This window comes from Bidens hawaiensis, unplaced genomic scaffold (genome assembly GCF_021521415.1).
Source record: "Bidens hawaiensis isolate Kalapana, Puna unplaced genomic scaffold, B.hawaiensis_p1.1 tig00042848_1, whole genome shotgun sequence".
NCBI lineage: Eukaryota > Viridiplantae > Streptophyta > Magnoliopsida > Asterales > Asteraceae > Bidens > Bidens hawaiensis.
In genome coordinates, this window is record NW_027505802.1 from 40,789 (window position 1) to 62,622 (window position 21,834).

Sequence of the window (21,834 nt, forward strand, 5' to 3'; positions counted from 1 at the left end):
ATGAAAATTTAGAGTAAAATTAAAGAACTTATGACAAGTTCCATAAGAAATTTAATATGATAAAATGTTGGCTATTTTATATAATTGTTCAAGTAAATAAATTATTTCTTGAGAATACGTGTTTAAAAAAAACTAGTAAGTGTGATTAATGGGATTGAGAGAGTAAAACAGTGAAAATGTAAGGAAAGATAAATAGAATCTCAAACATTAATATAAAAAATATAGTTTAAGTGAAATCCTACAACAGAATTTCAATTATTTTTATAACAAATGATTTCACTAAATTATAAAAGGATATCCAATCAACTTCATAACTTACATGTTCTAACTTCTAATCCTCATAATTTCATTCAAAATACTTAGAATATAGCAAAAAAAGATAATAAAAAGAACTCATCAACCAACATGAACTATAGTAACAATAAGTTTGATTAACTTGATTCCACTGTTTCCATCAAGCTCAATAATTCCAAATACAATCAGGGTCCACTGATCCAGCTAAACCTATAGTGTAATCTTGATCATTCAGTAATTCAATTTTTTGGTTTTGTGGATTGTTTAAGCGGTTGTTATCGATCAAGAATCTTAGAACCGAGGGGTCTTGGTGTTGCAAGTATTCGTTATTTTGAACCGTTTGGGCGTTTGGATACCACAAAGGAATATTACTCATTGATTTTTTGAAATATTGATTGAAGTCTTCATTTGTATGTTTATGTTCTTGGATAGCATCAAAGAATGTTTCCATTTGGGTGTTTGATATGTCCATTAATGGAGGCATATTCGAAGAATCAATCACAACGTCGTTTTCATACCCAACATTATTCATAGGTGAAACTGAAACACCAGAAATATTATTCTTCTTCTCCCCGTAATTCTTTTCAAAAACCTTACTTATCACCCACTCACCCTGCGAATTCATATCAAGAATTAGCCAAATAGAGTAAAACGGACTATCAATCACTAAAACCGAGCAAAACAAATGTAAAAACATAACAAGAATCATCGGAAAAAGAGTAAAATCTGAGTATGGTTCAGTTCAACATGTTTTAATGAAAGTTTTGAGCCGAACCGCTAATTATAGTTTTGAAAACTAACAAACTAAACGGGTCAGGTTGGTTGGGTTGGCCGAACCAGTCGGTTTTCACTGTTTAACGATTTTCGGTAAAAGATTTTTTTTTCTAATAACACAAACATTTATTAAATTATAAATAATATAAGGAATATTTATGAATATAACATATATTCATAACTTTAAGATCTTAAATCTAAAAATGTTAAATGTTACTATTTGGTTTTCACGGCCGGATTCAAATTCCAAAACGTAAACCATTAAAACCGAAACGTGAAATGGACCATGTATATTTCAAACCGGCCGACTTTCTTTCGTCTAGGCTCTTTGATGAACACCCCTTGTCAAATCCGAGCAAAATCATAGTAAAAATAGAGCAAGAATTATCAAAATCGAGCGAATCATCAAAAACTAATCAAAATAAGTGAAAGAACAGAGCAAAATGGCACCTTTGTTGATTTAGAAACATCTTTGATAGCCAACTCCCCATCTAATCTAAATTCATGCATGACCCAACATGTCTTTTCGCCTTTCGGAGCTCTCCCTTTATAGAACACGAGCGTTTTCTTCATCCCAACAAGCGTTTTCTCTTTATAAATCTCTTTATCCTTCCCGGTAGCTTTCCAATATCCCATTTCTGTAGCTCGGTTCGTCCTCACACCAGTCGGGTATTTCCTATCTCTAACACAAAAGAAATACCATTCTTTCTCCCCAATTTTAGCCCTCACTTCAATTTCAATAATAAATTCAAAATAAGCAATTAACCAACAAACCTTTTATTTTATTTATTTTTTTTTATAAAAACGTAGCATGATGCATGATCATAATTCATAAAACTTACATGGAAGATCCCACGGCTCGAATCGGGTCAAATTAATGTCTCCAATGGCTTGACTCACAAAAGAAGCATCACAAACCTTTCTATATAAGTAATGAACTATGAGTTCGTAGTCGGTTGGATGAAATCGAAAGCCTGGTGGCAGTTCCATTGGTTCTTCATCTTCATGATCATGCTTGCTACAATATGTTTCCATTGAATAATAAATATAAATTATAAAGTGTTGCGAGTTTAAATGGGAGTTTGATGAAGAAACTATAAATAGGATTTATGGGATAGGAAGACAAGTGGCTTCATTGGGTTGGGTTTGAATGCTTGATTGTGTTCTTTGTTTTGTTTTTCTGTTTTGAGACTAGACAAGTTGAGGTTGGTTAGTTTCAAGCCTTTTGCCATTTATTTTTAGTGAATGTTTATAGTAATGGTATAATTTTATTCCAAGTTCTATTATTAGAATATGAGGATATGTACAAGTTTTATCAAGTGAACATCTTATGGTTCATTGTAGAGTGGCAAAGTGATTTGGTCCTTTATTAATGTGCGGGTTAAATTACCGATCTGGCATGTTTTTGATTTGGTTTAAGGAATTTTGAAATACCCTGGTCAGTATAAGAGTAATAAGGCGGAGAAAAGGTTATTCAAGCAAACTCTTTAGTAACGTGTTGGTTGATTTGAAGAGCGAGAAACAAAATAATTGTTGAGAACAAAAGGCTTACGGTGGAGAAATTGATGAGTGATATCAAGTCTACCTCATACTTATGGATAACGAGCATAAGCCGTAATCCAAAACCTGATTGTAAAGATTGGTGTAAGTTGAGTTTTCTTAAATTTTCGTTGTAAGTGGGGTTTGTCTGTCGGTTATGTTTTCACTTTCTTGTACTTCGGGCTTCTTGCGGCTTGCAAGTGTCCTCTTATTGAGTATATAATTTTTGCATTTCAGAATAAAAAAAAATAAGCAAAATCAATCAGTTGTGATATATTTTAATTTTTTTCTATGAATTTGGATATATATATACGTTGAAGCAAGTGTAACAAGTTGTTCGACAGTTGAGTCGTTGCAAGACAAACTTTATGTATGATAATGTCAATTTACTTTAATACTATCTTATATATAAGATAAATTTACTATTGGTTATTTTATATATTTTAATAATATATGAACATGATCACTTTTAACATGCACAAATTAAGATAAACTTACTATTTGTTGTGTAATACTTTTTTGTTGTGAAATAATTCCAAATTAAATTATTATGTTATAAAAATACATGTGTTTATCCTAGCTAACCACACTGATCGAGTATTTGACACTATGTCCATCCCATCCCATCCCACCCCTCCACTCCTCCGTCCATACTTGCCGCTGGCCACCCTACCCGATCATCTTCCTGGCCTGACGCAACCACCGGCAAGGCGGGACTTGGTTGTCACTTAGGGCATGCTATGAATTATAAAATTTTAAAATAGTAAAATAAATAAACACACGTATAGTTTTTAAGCCCAAACTTTTCTTTTAACCATGTAAAAAAAATAGTAAGAGTCCAATATTCAAATTGTATAGCCGACAATTAACATTCAGACATTAAGGGGGTGTTTGAGATTCCTTTTTAATTCTCTTTGTAACTATTGACAAAAGTTGGAAAAGTCGCAATGTTATGACTTTGGAACTTTTGCAACTTTTATTCTTTCACTACCAAAAATCTTGTTTCTCCACACTTAACTTTTCATTACCAAACACATTATAATTTTTCCCAAAAGTTAAAAGTGCAAAAGTAGTCTCCAAAAGGAACCCCAAACACCCCCAAAATTTGTCTCGTAGGTGTTTAAAAACTAGGAGGGTCTGAGAGTAGGGGTATCAATTATTGACACGACCCGAAACCCAACCCAAAACCGACACGAAAAAAATAGGTTTTGGGTTGGCTAATACGACCCATTTAAAAAACGGGCCGGGTTTTGGTTGACATTTTTTCTAAACAGGTCAGGTTCGGGTTGACCTGTATAAAAACGGGTTGACCCGTTAACCCGTTTAATTTTAGATACTTTAAATTAATTTTATATTTCCTCTTTAGTTTTAAAATGTGTTGGAGAATTTAATTATTTTTCATTTCCCATATTACCTTCTTACGTCTCTTCTTAAATTCTATTTTTCGTGAACGACACTTTTAAATTCTCAACCAGAATTTCATTACCCAATATACATTTCTTCTGTCCATTCACCAATATACATGAAAACATCGTCAAATCCATCTATATCTAAATCGACTCATGCTTAAATTTCAATTGAATTTTGCAATATATGGTTTTGATTTTATTATAATTTGTATGTCTGATTACATAAATTAAGTTGTTTAAAAATATGGGTTCGTGTTCGGGTCGTGTGTAATTTATGTGTGTGCGGGTTAGGGTTAACATATTGGACACGAATAATAATATGGGTCGGGTTCGGGTTGCACATTTCAACCCGCCAACCCAACACATATGACAGCCCTATCTGAGAGTCGCACAGTTCGTTTAACTTTGTTTTGTATTTGTTTATCGCTACAAAAACTTTGTGTTGTACCTTGTAATCACAATTGTCTTCAATCTTCGAAAAACAAAATTATATATAAAGATCCATAATGTAATACTCGATTTGGACGCACGAAATCTCAAAGACGGACATGCCATATGCAAAACCTCAGGGAACACAATATCTGATGTTTTATGGCATAGTTACCAAACTACCTCTTAAAATGTCATGAGATTTTGGCATCTTGTTTGCATACTTTTTTTTTTACTTTAGTACTAAAAAAATGAGGGAAAAAAAGTATGTCATGAGATTTTTTTTACTTTAAATAATGTGTGAATAACGTGTGGTGGTTTAATTAAAAAAATAAGGAAAAAATGAGTGTAACGTTATTATTATCTAGGCTTGAGGGCTCTTACTAACTTTTTTATAACAGCATGCAACAATTTTACTGAAAACACTCTTATATTTTATAATCAAAGAAGAAAACAAGAACATGTATGCTTTTCTGTTCTAAAAACTGTGTATAGAAAATGACCACACATATGGTTAATAAAGTAGCGACAAATATATGGTATTGGATACCAGTATAGAACCGGTATCGATTCGGTACCAACTTAATTGAGGTGTCACTGATTCAGGATATGTACTGTACCGATACGGTATTTACCGAATTTTTACATACGGTACCGGTACCGAACCGAGCATTTTCAGTACTCGTACTGGTACCAAGTTATTAAGACAATTGCTTAATTAGGCTGAGTGTAATTGTTTAAGTAAAAAGTGAAGAACGTCTTGTCAAGTAACTGTCACATAAAACGGAGGCTTTAACTAGCTTTTCACTTATCAACACACAATGGTTTAACTGAAAGCACAATTATTATTTAACGGTTTTTTTATATTTTATTTATAAAAGAAAATATGAGTGAGTGAATGTTACTGATTAGCAAATATTGCAGCCCCACATCCTCGACTCCCCATGCCTGTTGATAAGGTAGCGCGGCTAGTGCCCAAGTGGCTCCCTGCCCTTGGCGCCCACACACAAAATGGTTTGACGGAGTTTTCACGATTTTACATGGGTGAGGTGGCATGGGAAAATTAAGGTTATATTGAAGGCAACTAATGTGAGAGTATGAATCTAAACAATAAACTAACCATTTGATTCGTGTTATAGATATATAGCTAGATAATTTTCTGTTTGTTTTAAAAGCGGTTTATTATTGGCCTTTAATAAACTAAATGCATGTCTTACAACAAGGTTTTTAAAAAAAAATCGCCATTCAAAAAAATGTATTATTGGATTATATGCACATGATCTCATTAACTTAAAAGATAATTGATTAGTAAGTAGACGAGGGAACATGATACATATGATCCCATCATTCACTTGCCTTAAATTTTGAAACGAACAAAGTGAATTCTGGATAACCAACAATTTGTCTTACCATATGTAGTAACACTGACCACTTAATTATATGCTCTAATCATGAGGCTTAAAAACATAGTTATCTAATAGGAGTCACATGTATAAATTTTATTTTGATATAATATTAATAATTTATTAAATTGTTTTTTAAATTTACATTTGCCACATTATAAAATAGTTAACATCTTTATAACTATAAATTTAAACTAAGAAGAAAGTGAATACGATGTTGTTAATCGTTTAACGGTAAACACAAATCAAACGTTCAATAATTGGATAGCAATTGAAAATATCAAGTGATCATTCCATTCAAATACTAATATTATATATTATATGTTATATATAGATAAATATCAAATGGTGGTGCCACAACTCCTTTTTAAAATCCTATTGTTTTTGTATTTATACTATTAGTTTCATCAATTAGTCAAGTTTGTTAGTGGTGGTACCTTGGCTAAGGTGTCTTTTGCTCTAACTATTTGGGAGTTAAACTGCCAGGGTTCGAAACCTTGGCTTTGCAGCCTATTTTTCTTTTTTTGCTTTCTTATTGTTTTAACTTAAAACTTTGTTTCTTTTTTTTGCCTTCTTATTGTTTTAACTTAAACTTTGATGGGCAGCTTTGGCTGTATAATTTTTTTAAGCCTACTTTGTTTAAGTTTTGATAGGCTGTGACACGTTTTTGAAATTTAGATTCATTTTATTAAAGGTTTTTGTAAGTATAATAATTTAAGGATATATTGAGTTTCGGTATCGTAACGAATTTAAACGACGTCAACTAAAAATGTAACGCCTCGTCGCCACAACACCCGTGTTGTTTATAAAGTTTCGGTACCGTAACAAACATAGCCAATAACGAAATTATTTTATGTTTACTTTTGGTATGGTAATGCACCTAATCGTTACCGACTGTATGTCGACTCGCCGCGACAATGCTTATGTTTTTTTTTTTTTTTTTGGTATTTTTTTTGTTTTTAATATGTTAATTTTTCGAAATTATTTTTTTGGGTTTAGTTCCAGTGTGTGATGAACCTATAGATACCGACCGAATTTTCGTCACAATGCCCGTAATTTGCCAACCGATAAACGTCGTTTTACTTATATTACTTTTTGTATCATAAGTTATGCGTTTAGTAATTTATTTTCTATCAGGTACCGTCTATATATGTGTCGCTTTAATCATAAGTTGTACGTGTGCTGACACTATCTTAGGAGTTCAAATATAATTTTTTGATTTAGTGTAGGTGTCGTAACGAGCTTAAGCGATACCGACCGAATTTGCGTCTAGCCGTCACCGCAACGCGGCAGGTTTCTAACCTAGTTATTATTTCAAAAGTGATAAGTTTGTCAACAAACTTTCATTTTTATAATTAACCAAATACCTTCAAAGTGACAAATGACATTTTTATAACTTTTTTTTATAATTATTTTAATTACAATTCAAAATCAATATCATTCCAATTCAAAATTAGTATAACAGAATACATTTTTATCGGCACTCAATTGATAGGTTCTAATCCTATCAATCATCGTTTCCTATTGCATTCAAATTCATCCAGGTAATTATCAAACCTTTGCAATCAAATTCACAATGTTTAATCGCCTCACATAAAATGATTAAATCAGATTCACAGGTTCAATCGATTCACAACTTCTATCGGATTCTGATATGTGTGTGCTAGTGGTATAAAATATGAAAGGTCGGATGATTTGCTTTTGCACAAGATCGTGTTTTAAATTTATAAAAGTGATTTCTACAAAGACTAAACACACACAAAATAGGCAAGTGTACCTATCGTATATGTAGAATAGTATTGATAAGAACCAAGTATCGATCCGTGGACACAAATGTTTCTAATGATAAATCGTCGTTTTTCTTTAATCGGAGGTTTTAATAATTTTGGGGTTAATTTTCTTCAAACTTCTTATAAAATATAAATACTTATATATATTTTATATAAGTGACCGAGACAAGAGATTCTAAACGAGTTGTTCAATTAAAGGTTACCATCTAAGATCAAGAATCCACTTCATTTTAGCATTGATAAATAATATTTGAACATGTGGTAAACTTGCCATAATAATATATGATAGATAGCTCCTTAAACCTTAAGTGAGCATCTTTGGAACTAAGGAGATAGCATGCGCATTTTAAAGTCCACCCTTTCCTAATGTCATGCCATCTCATTGATGTCAATTTAAGTTGGCAAGTAGTTTCGTAAAGTAGAAAGATTAGGATTTGACTTCGATTTCTCAAATACCAATTCTAACAACTTCGGGTGGTTGTAGTTTAGTCACACAACCTCCCCTTGGTTGATTTATGTGGGTTATAATTACACATTCCATTAACATATGATTTCTTTAACTAATTTGATATCCTAAGCAAAGCCATTTTCGGATTACCAAAGTTTAGAAAAATACATCATAACTTATATCTCATCATTTCTAAGTACAATATAAGGATCCATGTTTCGATAATGTATCAAAGTATTTCTATCTTTCAAGAACATGAATCGATCATGAACAATTGCCAATGGAATTGACAACCACCAACTTTGAATTAGTGATTTAAGGTGGTGAAACATTTCTCATCAAAAGATAATTGTAATATAACTATGTACTTTACTAGACTACACCACATGTTTTATATAATTATCAAGTAAAACAAAGCTTCTTCATAGATTTTAGATGGTAAAAGGAGTTTAGCTCATAATGAGCATAATAATAAACATTAAGATGAATGATGATAACAAATACATGATTAAACTTGGAATTATCTAACCAAATGTAGATGAATCTTCCTTCTTAATGATGGTGATGATGGTTGATGATGATGGTTGATGGTGGTGATCTCCAAGCCTTCAAACTCTTCACTAAACCTTCTATGTGAGTGTTAGTGTGTGTTTTTATAAGTGAAAACCGGATATAACTCTTTTCAAGGCACACCAAATGAGTGCAACATGAGCCACTATTTATAGGCAATCTGGATAGTGAGGCACGATCCCGTGCTTGATGAGCACGCCCCCGTGCATTTTTTAGACATGTGCCAGATTTGTTTTGTCTTTTCTGTGACGTGGCCACAGCCCCGTGCTTGATGAGCACGGCCCCGTGCTTTTTAGTGACATGTGCTAATTCTTTTTATCGTTTCTGGAAGGTAAGCACGGCCCCGTGCTTCCTGAGGCACGCCCCCCGTGCATTTTAGTGACATGTGCTAATTCTTTTTGTCGTTTCTTGAAAGGTGAGCACGGCCCCGTGCTTCCATAAGCATGGCCCTGTGTTTCCAAAAGCACAGCCCCATGTTTCCTGAAAGCACAGTCCCATGTTTCCTGAAGCACAGCCCCATGTTTTGATGTTTTCTTTGGTTTTTCTTTGGCTTTTCATTCGTTTCTTCGTTTGAGGCTTGGATTCACCTGAAAATACATTTTAACACGATAAGTAGTTATTTTAACTATATTATACGATAGAAGTTGCAGTTTTTAGAGATTATTTGATGCTAAAAAGATGTATATTTTTATATACATCAAACATCCCCACACTTGAACCTTGCTTGTCCTCAAGCCAGCTACTTATAAATAGTCTCTAAAAATAGCAAGTTATGACCATAACTTAAACATCCCCAAAAGAGTTCCAAGAAAATGGGAACAAAATAACCAACCTTAAATCATAGGAATATATGTAGTGATATATAAAAAGGTGATTTTGTTTTTATGAGTTTCCGTTTATGCAAAACGTCACGTTCTCACAATGTTCACTCACACTCGGTTTTATATCTGATCATACATGTGATGTATGTAAGTGAACACTCTTAGTAAGAATGCAACCTGTGATAAATAAGCTTGTAACAAATTCAAATCTCCACCCTTTTGAAGGGTTGTATAGATCAGAAGGTAAAATGGGTTGGTTTTTTGTGTGAGTGAGGATTTGGTATTTTGCGGTGGTTCAAGGTTTTAGGTTAATGAGGATGAGGACGGTAAATACAACTTCTACTGATTGTCGGGAGTCTTAAGATGTCTTCAACGATTAGCTCCTTCCTCCCGATTGCTATTTTTTTTATCAAGTGACTCTTTTAAGGTCAGATCGTCAAGACCAGTTTTTTCGAGGATGTGGATCAGTTCTTCCTCAATCCTGCTCTGAACATAACTCCCAACTCTAATGGATCGTTCGGCTTTGAGTCTAATAGCCCCCACCCTCATTAGTTCGGTATATTCATGTGAGACTGAGTTTGAATTTTTCTACATCTTCCTTCGTGGGAACAGTTTCCATATCCTAAGCATCATTCATATATTTTTGCTCTTCTTTTCATTGCGCTTTTGGAAACTCCACAAAATGGTGGCCTTTGTTCGTCTTGGCGCCACTTTTTCTTCACCTCATTGCTAAAGAGAAAGATTTTCTCCCTAACTTCTGGAAGCAATCTAGGTTTTTGCGTAATGTATGCAACAATAAAAATTGAAATTGAAAGAATGCATTTCCAGTTCTTTAGGGTCTGCCGGTAAAAGACCAGTGTTGTATTTTACCGGTGAGAGGGATAAAGTGGTGTGATAGGGTTTTCGGGTTTTGTGATTTGGAGAATGGTTTTATGGGATTGTGATCATATTACCTTCTTCCTTATACAACGCTTCGTGTGGTCTTGAAATGAATAATTGCGACAAGTTCTAATTCACACGAAACATATGACTCACTCAAAGCTTCCGAAAAAATATTTATATGGCATGAGGTTTATCTCACAGTAACGAAGGAATTGGGTATAAACGCCATAATTTGCATAAATTTACTCTCAGTATTACAAAACTTCTTTTTAATTTTTCACCTTTTTAGTTATAGTAGAGTTTTAGTTGGTTATTTGCAAAAAAGTTCTCTTGAATTTTTATTTGGTTTTGTTATAAAAATAGTCTTTATTTGCTACAAAAATTTTATTATTAGAGAATCTTATAATTAGTTGAGCAAGCAATTGGTCAAGTAATTCCCCTCCCCACACTTGAATCTCACATTGTCCTCAATGTGAAAAGATTCATAAAAAGATTAGTAATAAGATTCATATGAAGTATGGAGGGTAAAATGGAAAGGAACTTCCCTACGGGCCAACGAAATTTTGACAGAGCGTCCCTGTTGTTCGTCCGTTTTCCTGTAGTGTACCTGAATCATAAAAACTGCATACAACCAAAAAGATCATAATAATACTGAAACTTATTATTATTATTATTTATTTTTATTTTTATTTTTATTTCTATTTACAATGCCTAGTTTAATCAGGGTCATGGCCAGACCCTACTTCCAATATGTTCATCGGTTTTGGTGGAGGATTAGTACCTCCGAGACGTTCTCGAATGGTCCATCTATGTATGGTTTTAATCGATGTCCATTAACTTTGAACTTGTGGCCGTCAGAATTTGAAATTTCAACTGTCCCATAGTCAAAAACTGATTCAACTATGTGTGGACCTGTCCAACGAGATTTCAACTTTCCTGGGAAAAGACGTAAACGTGTGTTATATAACAGTACACGGTCGCCAACTTGAAATTTCTTGTTTTCTTTTAAATGGGCGTCGTGTAAACGTTTAGTCTTTTCTTTGTAAGACTAGGAATTTTCATACGCCATTGCTCTTAGTTCTTCGAGCTCGTGAATTTGATCTTCTCGGTTTTTACCGGCGGACGTTAGATCAACATTCACTGTTCTCAGAGCCCAATACGTTTTGTGTTTTAGTTCTACGGGTATATGACATGCCTTTCCATAAACAAGTTTGAATGGTTTTGTTCCTATGGGGGTTTTGTACACCGTTCTGAGGGCCCACAAAGCGTCATCTAACTTTTCTGTCCAATTTTTGCGATTCATTCTATAGTTCTTCTATAATCCTTTTAATTCCTCGATTCGAGACCTCTACTTGCCCACTATCTGAGGGTGATATGGTGTTGCCAGTCGGTGGTGAACCCCATATTGTGCTAAGACTTTGTCCATCAGAGCGTTACAGAAGTGGGTACCTCTGTCGCTAATTAGGGCCTTTGGAGTGCCGAATCGTGAAAATAACTTTTTCAGAAATCGTACAACTACTCGAGCATCGTTAGTGGGAAGAGCTTGTGCTTCTACCCATTTAGAAACGTAGTTGACTGCTACAAGGATGTACTTATTTCCGAATGAGTTAGGAAATGGGCCAATGAAATCTATTCCCCATACATCAAAGACCTCACAAAATTGAATGCCTTTTTGAGCCATCTCATTTTTGGCTGAAATGTTTCCGGCTTTTTGACAAGCATCGCATGCTTGGATCAAAGCATGTGTGTCTTTATATATGGTGGGCCAGAAAAATCCTGCATCAAACACTTTTCTAACCATGGTGGCAGTACTATGGTGTCCACTAGTTGGTCCTTCATGGCAGTGTTTGAGAATATCTAGGCTTCCTTTCCTGATACACACCTACGAATAACCTGATCGGCCCCTACCCTAAACAAGTATGGATCTTCCCAGAAGTAGAATTTAAGGTCGGAGAAGAATTTCTTCCGTTGTTGATGAGTGGGCCATTTCCTTAAGATTCTACATGCTAAATAGTTCGCGAAATGGGCAAACCAAGGACTTTAATCTTCCTCCTGCATGACTGCTTGGATATGCATGAGAACATCATGTGGAAAATTATCATTGATAATTTCCTCGTGGTGTCCTTTTGAAGTTGGGCATTCTAAGCGCGAAAGATGGTCTGCGGCTACATTTTCTGCTCCTTTTTTGTCCTTAACTTCAATGTTTAATTCTTGGAGTAGTAGAATCCATCGGATGAGTCTAGGTTTTGCATCTTGTTTGTTGAAGAGGTATCTTATGGCGGCATGGTCGGTGTAAACTATGGTTTTGGAAAGAACTAGGTAGGATCTAAATTTTTCAAAGGCAAAAACAACTGCTAGTAACTCTTTTTCTGTTGTGGTGTAATTCTCTTGTGCATCGTTAAGAGTTTTACTGGCATAGTAAATTGGGTGAAAGTGTTTTTCTTTGCGTTGTCCGAGTACGGCTCCAACTGCAAAGTCGCTTGCATCGCACATGATTTCGAATGTAAGGGTCCAATCGGGTGTAGTCATGATTGGTGCGTTGACAAGTTTGTCTTTTAATATGTTGAAAGATTCAACACATTCTTCAGAGAATACGAAGGGTGCGTCTTTCTCCAGAAGTTTGGTCATAGGTCTAGAAATTTTGGAAAAGTCATTTATGAAACGGGGGTAGAACCCTGCGTGACCTAGAAAACTTCTAATGGCTCTGACTGAAGTTGGTGGTGGAAGTTTTGATATGGTTTCTATTTTTGCCCTATCAACTTCTAGTCCTGCTCGGGATATCTTATGACCGAGAACAATGCCCTCTTTGACCATAAAGTGACATTTTTCCCAGTTGAGTACTAAATTCACTTCTTCACACCTAGTCAACATTTTGTCTAGGTTTTTCAGACAATGATCGAAGGAGTCTCCAAAGACTGAGAAGTCGTCCATGAAAACTTCCATAGAGTGTTCGATCATTTCATGAAAGATGGCCACCATGCAACGTTGGAAGGTGGCCGGAGCATTACATAGTCCAAATGGCATTCTTCGATAGGCGAAGGTTCCATACGGACATGTAAAGGTGGTTTTCTCCTGATCTTCAGGAGCAATTGGAATTTGGAAATATCCGGAAAATCCGTCAAGAAAACAGTAGAACATTTTTCCAGATAGTCGCTCAAGCATTTGATCGATGAAAGGAAGTGGAAAATGATCTTTTCTTGTGGTGTCATTAAGCTTCCGGTAGTCAATGCAAACTCGCCAGCCTGTGATGGTTCTCATTGGTATTAGCCCGTCCTTCTCGTTCATTACGACCGTCATTCCTCCCTTCTTGGGTACTACTTAAACGGGACTTACCCAAGGTGAATCTGAGATTGGGTAGATTAATCCGGCATCAAGGAGCTTGATTACTTCCTTCTTCACCACATCTTGCATGTTGGGATTGAGACGTCTTTGATGTTGGACCACGGGTTTGTATTCTTCCTCCATGAGAATTTTGTGAGTACAAAAGGAAGGACTGATGCCCTTAATATCCATGATCTTCCATGCGATGGCCTTCTTATGGTTTTTGAGAACCTTAAGAAGTTCGTCTTTCTCTTCTTTGGAAAGGTAAGATGAAATAATTACTGGGAGTTGAGAATCTTTTTCTAGGAAGGCGTATTCGAGATGTTTTGGTAGTTCTTTTAACTCTAAGGCTGGTGGTTCTTCGATTGATGGTTTTGATTTTTCATTGTTCTCAGTGATCTCACATACTATTTCTGATGTTTCTTGATTGTTGTTGATAGCATTGAGATTTTCGTTATCTAAGATAGGTTTGGTGATGGTTTCGGTTAAGATTTGTGTTTCCATCCTGCTAGTGATGGAGGAATCTCGCACATAGCAACTCACGATTGAATCTATGATGTCGATACAATATAATGCGTCATCGTGATGTTGCGGATATTGCATAGATTTTCCTATGTCAAAAGTGATTGCCTCGTCATTGACCCTGAGAGTGAGTTTGCCGGTGCAAACATCAATAATAGCCTTTGCAGTGGCTAAGAAGGGTCTTCCTAAAATCAGAGGTACACTTTTGTCTTCCTCCATGTCTAGAATCACAAAATCTACTGGGAAAACAAACTGTCAATTTTGACAAGCATGTTTTCAACAATGCCCCGAGGGTATTTGACAGATCGGTCTGCTAACTGAATGCTCATGCGGGTGGGCTTTGGTTCTCCTATCCCTAGTTTTGCAAAAACCGCATAAGGCATTAAGTTAATACTAGCTCCTAGGTCAGCCAGGGCATTGCTAACAGACAAATTTCCTATGAGACAAGGGATAGTAAAGCTCCCTGAATCGGTCATTTTCGGCGGCAGTATTTGGATTTGTTATAGTGTTTCTTGGAAGAGTGCCAGGTGGTCTTTCTGACAATTGTTGGGCAATCTGTCCGATCTGAGTTTCTAGATACCGCAGTGATGCTTGTTGACTTTGTAAGTCAGCTTCATGTTTTAACAATACTCCGCTAATATCAACAGCTCTTAATTCGGCCTTCTTATCAGCTTCATTTGTTTTCGTCATTAATTGGATTAGCATTTCTTCGATCTTTGAGTAGCTTGGGTTTTGATGGCTACTAGAACTTTGATCTTGAAATTGAGGTTTAGGCTGGAAGGGTTGATTCATCGGTCTTTTTTTGAATCCTGGTAAGGGTTGAGCATTACCTCCGTCTTTCCAGCTGAAATTCGGGTGGTTTCTCCATCCTGGATTGTAGTTGTTGCTGAAAGCGTTGTTTTGAAATGCAATGAAATCGACTTCTTCCATGGCCATAATGACTTGTTTACAGTCACTTTTTTATGATTTCCTCCACAAGTGTCACATATGAGACTAGTTTTTGATAGCTCGGCTTGGAGTTGTTCGAATTTTTTAGAAAGGGCTTCAAGCTGTGCCGTGACAAGAGTGTTGGAATCAACGTGGTGTATTTCTTTATGGGTAGGTGTAGATCTTGGTGGGTTATAAGCGAAACTCTTCTTTGCGGCTTTCTCCAGGACTTCAAATGCTTCGTTAGGTGATTTGGATCCCAGGTCTCCACCAGCGATCTGGTCGATGGCCTGTTTGTTTTGACTGGATTGGGCGTCAAAGAAAGTTTGTACTTGTAACTATACGCTTAGTCCATGATGTGGGCATCTTCTTAGAAGACTTTTGTATCTTTCCCATGCTGCGTGTAACGATTCATCATCATCGGTCCGGAATCCGGTAATGCTGGCTCGGTATTTGGCAGTTTTATCGGGCGGAAAATATTTGAGGAGAAACTGTTCAACCATCTGGTCCCAAGTGGTAATGGAACCAGAAGAAATAGATTCATTCTATCCATTCTAGGGCTTGGCCCCTGAGAGAGAAAGGAAAGAGTTTGAGTTTGATTTGATCGTCTGAACAGTTTTGGATTTTAAAAGTTCCGCAGATTCGTAAGAATCGAGATATGTGAGAAAGAGGGTCTTCGTCGAGGAGACCATGAAATTGAACTAAATTTTCCACCATATGAATGGTGCTAGATTTGATTTCGAAGTTTTCGGTAATTTCGAGTGGAGCCACTCCATTGCCGTAACCTTCGAGAGTTGGCTTGGCATACTGGCTCATGTTCGGCTCATTGTTCTGGGCTGCCATCATTTCTTCGGTTTGATTTTCTCCTGATGTGGTGGCGTCTACTGATTCGTCCTTGATTGCTTCTGCGGTTTCTGTAGCTCGTTTACTTTTGCGAGTTCGTCGACGAAAGATTCGTTCCGGTTCAGAAAGTGGAGAAACAAGCTCGAGCTCAAAAGTAGAGGACATACATAAAACTAAATCAAAATTAAACACTAAAGTAAAAGTTAGCTAAAGTTAATCTAAAGGTTAGTCTAAGTTAAACTACGAGTTAGTCTTAGCTATTTTAAACTATCTAAGGTCTAAGTTAATTAAGCTAAAGTAAAGTAAGGTAACTAAAGGTAAAAAGTAGGCTAGCTGTAAAATTATATATTTTAGTATATAAAAAAATAAAAATAAAAACGGAAGTAAAAATTTTTTTTACAATTATAGACAATGATTAAATTAAAACTTAGATTGTTCTTAGAAACGTACCGTGTCCCCGGCAACGGCGCCAAAAACTTTGATGTGTGCGTACTAGTGGTATAAAATATGAAAGGTTTGATGATTTGCTTTTGCACAAGATCGTGTTTCAAATTTATAAAAGTGATTTCTACAAAGACTAAACACACACAAAATAGGCAAGTGTACCTATCGTATATGTAGAATAGTATTGGTAAGAACCAAGTATCGATCCGTGGACACAAATGTTTCTAATGATAAATCGTTGTTTTACTTTAATCGGAGGTTTTAATCATTTTGGGGTTAATTTTCTTCAAACTTCTTATAAAATATAAATACTTATATATATAATATATAGGTGACCGAGACAAGAGATTTTAAACGAGTTGTTCAATTATGCGAAGGTTACAATCTAAGATCAGAATCCACTTCATTTTAGCATTGATAAATAATATTTGAACATGTGGTAAACTTGCCATAATAATATATGATATATAGCTCCTTAAACTTAAGTGAGCATCTTTGGCACTAAGGAGATAGCATGCGCATTTTAAAGTCCACCCTTTCCTAATGTCATGCATCTCATTGATGTCAAATTAAGTTGGCATGTAGTTTCGTAAAGTAGAAAGATTAGGATTGACTTCGATTTCTCAAATACCAATTCTAACAACTTCGGGTTGTTGTAGTTTAGTCACACAACCTCCCCTTGGTTGATTTATGTAGGTTATAATTACACATTCCATTAACATATGATTTCTTTAACTAATTTGATATACTAAGCAAAGCCATTTTTGGATTACCAAGGTTTAGAAAAATACATCATAACTTATATCTCATTATTTCTAAGTACAATATAAGGATCCATGTTTCGATAATGTATCAAAGTATTTCTATCTTTCAAGAACATGAATCGATCATGAACAATTGCCAATGGAATTGACAACCACCAACTTTGAATTAGTGATTTAAGGTGGTGAAACTTTCTCATCAAAAGATAATTGTAATATAACTATGTACTTTACTAGACTACACCACATGTTTTATATAATTATCAAGTAAAACAAAGCTTCTTCATAGATTTTAGATGGTAAAAGGAGTTTAGCTCATAATGAGCATAATAATAAACATTAAGATGAATGATGATAACAAATACATGATTAAACTTGGAATGATCTAACCAAATGTAGATGAATCTTCCTTCTTAATGATGGTGATGATGGTTGATGATGATGGTTGATGGTGGTGATCTCCAAGCCTTCAAACTCTTCACTAAACCTTCTATGTGAGTGTTAGTGTGTGTTTTTATAAGTGAAAACCGGATAGAACTCTTTTCAAGGCACACCAAATGAGTGCAACATGAGCCACTATTTATAGACAATCTGGATAGTGAGGCACGACCCCGTGCTTGATGAGCACGCCCCCGTGCATTTTTTAGACATGTGCCAGATTTGTTTTGTCTTTTCTGTGACGTGGCCACAGCCCCGTGCTTGATGAGCACGGCCCCGTGCTTTTTAGTGACATGTGCTAATTCTTTTTATCGTTTCTGGAAGGTAAGCACGGCCCCGTGCTTCCTGAGGCACGCCCCCCGTGCATTTTAGTGACATATGCTAATACTTTTTGTCGTTTCTTGAAAGGTGAGCACGGCCCCGTGCTTCCATAAGCACGGCCCCGTGTTTCCAAAAGCACAGCCCCATGTTTCCTAAAAGCACAGCCCCATGTTTCCTGAAGCACAGCCCCATGTTTTGCTGTTTTCTTTGGTTTTTCTTTGGCTTTTCATTTGTTTCTTCGTTTGTGGCTTGGATTCACCTGAAAATACATTTTAACACGATAAGTAGTTATTTTAACTATATTATACGATAGAAGTTGCAGTTTTTAGAGATTATTTGATGCTAAAAAGATGTATATGTTTATATACATCAGATTCAGTCGATTCGCTTTCTCATTTTCAATCGGATTCAATCGATCAATCTTTGTAATTATATTCACGTGTACAATTGATCAATCTATGTAATGCAATTCATGTAATTCGAACATTGTAATCTGATTAACGTATTTGATTTATATGTAAGCCTTGGTCTTTTGATCTTTTATGTATGCATGACAAAAATATATGATTATTTAATAGAAGACTGGTTATTAATTAAGTCATGTCTGTTTTGGATTAAATGGAAATTTAACTATAAATTTTGTATGAACAATTGTATTATATGTAAATTACGGGACATGATCTTCACACTCCTTATGACCTTATAGGCCATTCAATAATTAAAACTTATTGATATCTTAGAGGGCATTTAGGAATGAGTTATTATAAATTGATAATTTAAACATATTGATACTTAGTGGTTTCTTATTGCTCTTGATAGATTATTGGCGGGCTTTTGGTTAATTTCTTATTTTGATATGAATGTAATTCATGGTTTTTTATGTGTAGTTGTCTACTATTCATGTCGGTTTATCTGTTTTGCACTATTTGACTTATTATTGTTCATGATTCTTTGTTGATTTTCATAATCCTATACTCATTCGGTGTCATTGGGTTGCTTTTACTTTTAGATATTTTGTTGGTTTTCATAGTCCTAATACTCATTTCTTAAATGTGTTTATTTTCATAAATTTCAATATATATTTTAAATTGTTTTAGATGTTTTATTTTAAATTTTATTTTGTTGGGTGTTGCCTTTGATGGCTATTAAATACACTTTTTCAGCAGGAAAACAATTTAATCTTTGGCAAGATGCATATTGTAGGATGAACTTTTGCTTCGCCTTAGGTTTGTTAAATGCATTAAAGAATTGAGGTTTTGTTTTTGTTTGTTCTCGATTAAGATTTATTTTGTCGAATGATTTCATTTAGAGGTTTTCTTTGTGGAGTTAATACATGCTTGTAAAGGTTTATCATCATTTTGTAGAGGGTTTTCCCAAACTTTAATTATCTGTAACAGTTGTTTTTTATTTAACTTTATTTATGGTACTTAATCCATTTATGATGGCAGCTCCGTGGAAGCAAAAACATCTTGGGGTCTGTCACACAATCCATCGCCCCAACTAAAAATCAACGATGAAGAGGAAGGGATGATCATAGTATTCAAGAGTGAAGATGATTGATAGTCTCTTTAAACCCGTTGCACACAAACAAGATGAAGGAATGATCATGTTAATATTATATAGCCTTTCTACAAGATTTTATGAAGTTTGGGTAACTAAGTTGGAATATTTTTGTGGTGTTAGGCAACTGTTGGAAGATTTTTATTTCTCTCTTTAAACTCGTTGCACCCAATCAAGATGAAGGAATGATTAGGTTTATATGTTGGTGTTTGTTATACAGGCCACAGAGAATTGCTTGATCCACCCATTACCAAGGACTTGTGGAACAGATTGGTTCCTCTGCGGATGAGTTGCAAGAGGTCATGCCTGTCATCCTCTCCACATTTATACTTTTATATATACATGTTGAATATGTATGTGTTTTTTGAAGACATGGCAAAACTAATTTGATTTGGTACTTTGATACTTTTAGATAATGGCTTAAAAAATTGGGTGGTGACGGGATCTGGAACAAGGAGGGATAAAGACAATCTTACTAGATTCGCCTAATAGGGCGGGCACCTTTCTGACTCGAAAGCTTCTGTAACTGAATTCAGATGGCCTAGAAGACAAGACCAGGTATTGTTTGCGAGTTTGGTAATTGTTTGAAATGGGATGGAGTGGGAGTACTTATTTTTTAAACTGGGCTAAATGGGCCAACCGGCTTGGGTTGACCTGCAAACTTTGTATATCTTTTTGTCCATTTTTTATATAACTGATGCATTAATAGATTACAAATTCATTAAGGTCATACGTAGTGGGCGAAGATTATGGGCAATAGAGAGAACGGTGCGTATGGTTTCCGGTTTTACTACCGGACAGAGCGTGTCTTCATAGTCAATTCCCATAGTTTGAGATTTACCATTAACCACTAGCCGAGCCTTATAACGCTCAAGTGACCCATCAGAATTAAATTTGTGGAGAAAAAGCCACATACACCTGATGACCGGCCGATCTGACGATCTGGGACAAGTTCCCATGTCTCATTTTCATGTAAAGCGCTAAACTCAGCCTGCATGGCAGACATCCAATTAGGTTCGGCAAAGGCTTTGGCATAAGAGGTGGGGATCGGGGAGATAATTTTGGTCACAAAGGTGCGGTGAGCTTTGGAGCGGGTGGTCATGGGGTGTGTGTTTGTGGGTTGGGGTGGAACGGCCGGTTGTGAATGGGATGACTAAGGTGGGGCTCAGGTGTTGTGGTGGCGGCTGAGGTAGTAGTGGGGACGTCGGTAGGTGGCTGTGGTGGTTTAGCCGACGCGAATAGGTATGTTGGAAGGAGAGGTTGAGTGTAAACGGGCAGGTAGGGCGGCTGAGGTGGGTACGGTTGGGGCGAAGGTGAAGCGGGGTGGTATAGACTCATCAAGGAATGAGTATCGGGATGTTAGTGTAGGTATAGTATATGGGAATGTGTTTACGTCAAACGTGACGTGATGGGAGATGGAGACTGATAGAATTTGCACTAATAGTATATTGTAATTGTGGAGGGGGATTAGTATAATTAGTATCTCTATAAATAAAGCATAAGTCACTAGTGGAGGGGAGGGAATATAATTGGTTAGTTGTTAGGCTCATTGCCATGTGCATGAAAAGGGCATAGCCCGGGACCACTTAGGTGGTTAGTTATCTTGTAGATCCTTGTTATCATCATCTTCTCCATAATAATATTTCGATTTCCACCATTGTTGCATATTTTAAGTTTCAATTGATACCGTTTCCTATCATTGGTCCGACCTCCCTCACCTCTACTCTCCTTTCAGTCATCAAATTCCAGATCTGGGTTTTTATTCAGATCTCAGATCCGATTCTGATTCAATTTCAGATCCAATTTCCGATTCAATTTCAAATCCGATTTCAGATTCATTCTCAGATCCAATTTCAGATTCAATCTCAAATCTGATTTCAGATTCAATCTCAAATTCTATTTCACCCCTTCAATTTCATATTCGATCATGGTGAATCAATCATCTCGTTTAGATGCACATGAGCAGCAAATTCTCCAATTACAATCTGATGTTACTGAAATTAAATCGACGTTGCTGGTTTTGCAAGAGGATCGGGAGAATCAGAGAGAATTTCAGAAGTGTTTTCTCGATTGGATGATACAACATGAGAAGATGTCTATTGCTGGGTCGCCTGGTTCGGGAGGCGATTTCAGTGAGGTAACTCCCTATTTTCGTCCCAAAGCTGTTTTCGGTACGGATTCGGGTCCCAACTCTACTTCTAATAGGGATTTGTCTGGAGGTCTACCATCTTTGATAACTCAACTGGAGGCGCTCGTTTCCAGATCCAAAGAGCGTTTGTGTGGACATGGAAATCTGATGTTGCCTAGGGTTAATAGGACTATATCGGAAGATGAACAC

At 35.8% G+C, this 21,834-nt stretch overlaps 1 protein-coding gene across 1 annotated transcript; it reads right to left on the reverse strand.

The window, feature by feature from the left end:
- Window positions 1–409: 409 nt before the first annotated feature.
- Window positions 410–2,528, reverse strand: LOC143615397 (NAC domain-containing protein 79-like). The gene is made up of 3 exons (XM_077088529.1): window positions 1,911–2,528; window positions 1,519–1,796; window positions 410–907 (listed from the first exon to the last, which is right to left on the reverse strand). The coding sequence occupies exons 1-3, from the start codon at window positions 2,101–2,103 to the stop codon at window positions 461–463; spliced, it is 918 nt and encodes a 305-aa protein (XP_076944644.1). The 5' UTR covers window positions 2,104–2,528; the 3' UTR covers window positions 410–460.
- Between the last annotated feature and the right edge of the window lie 19,306 nt (window positions 2,529–21,834).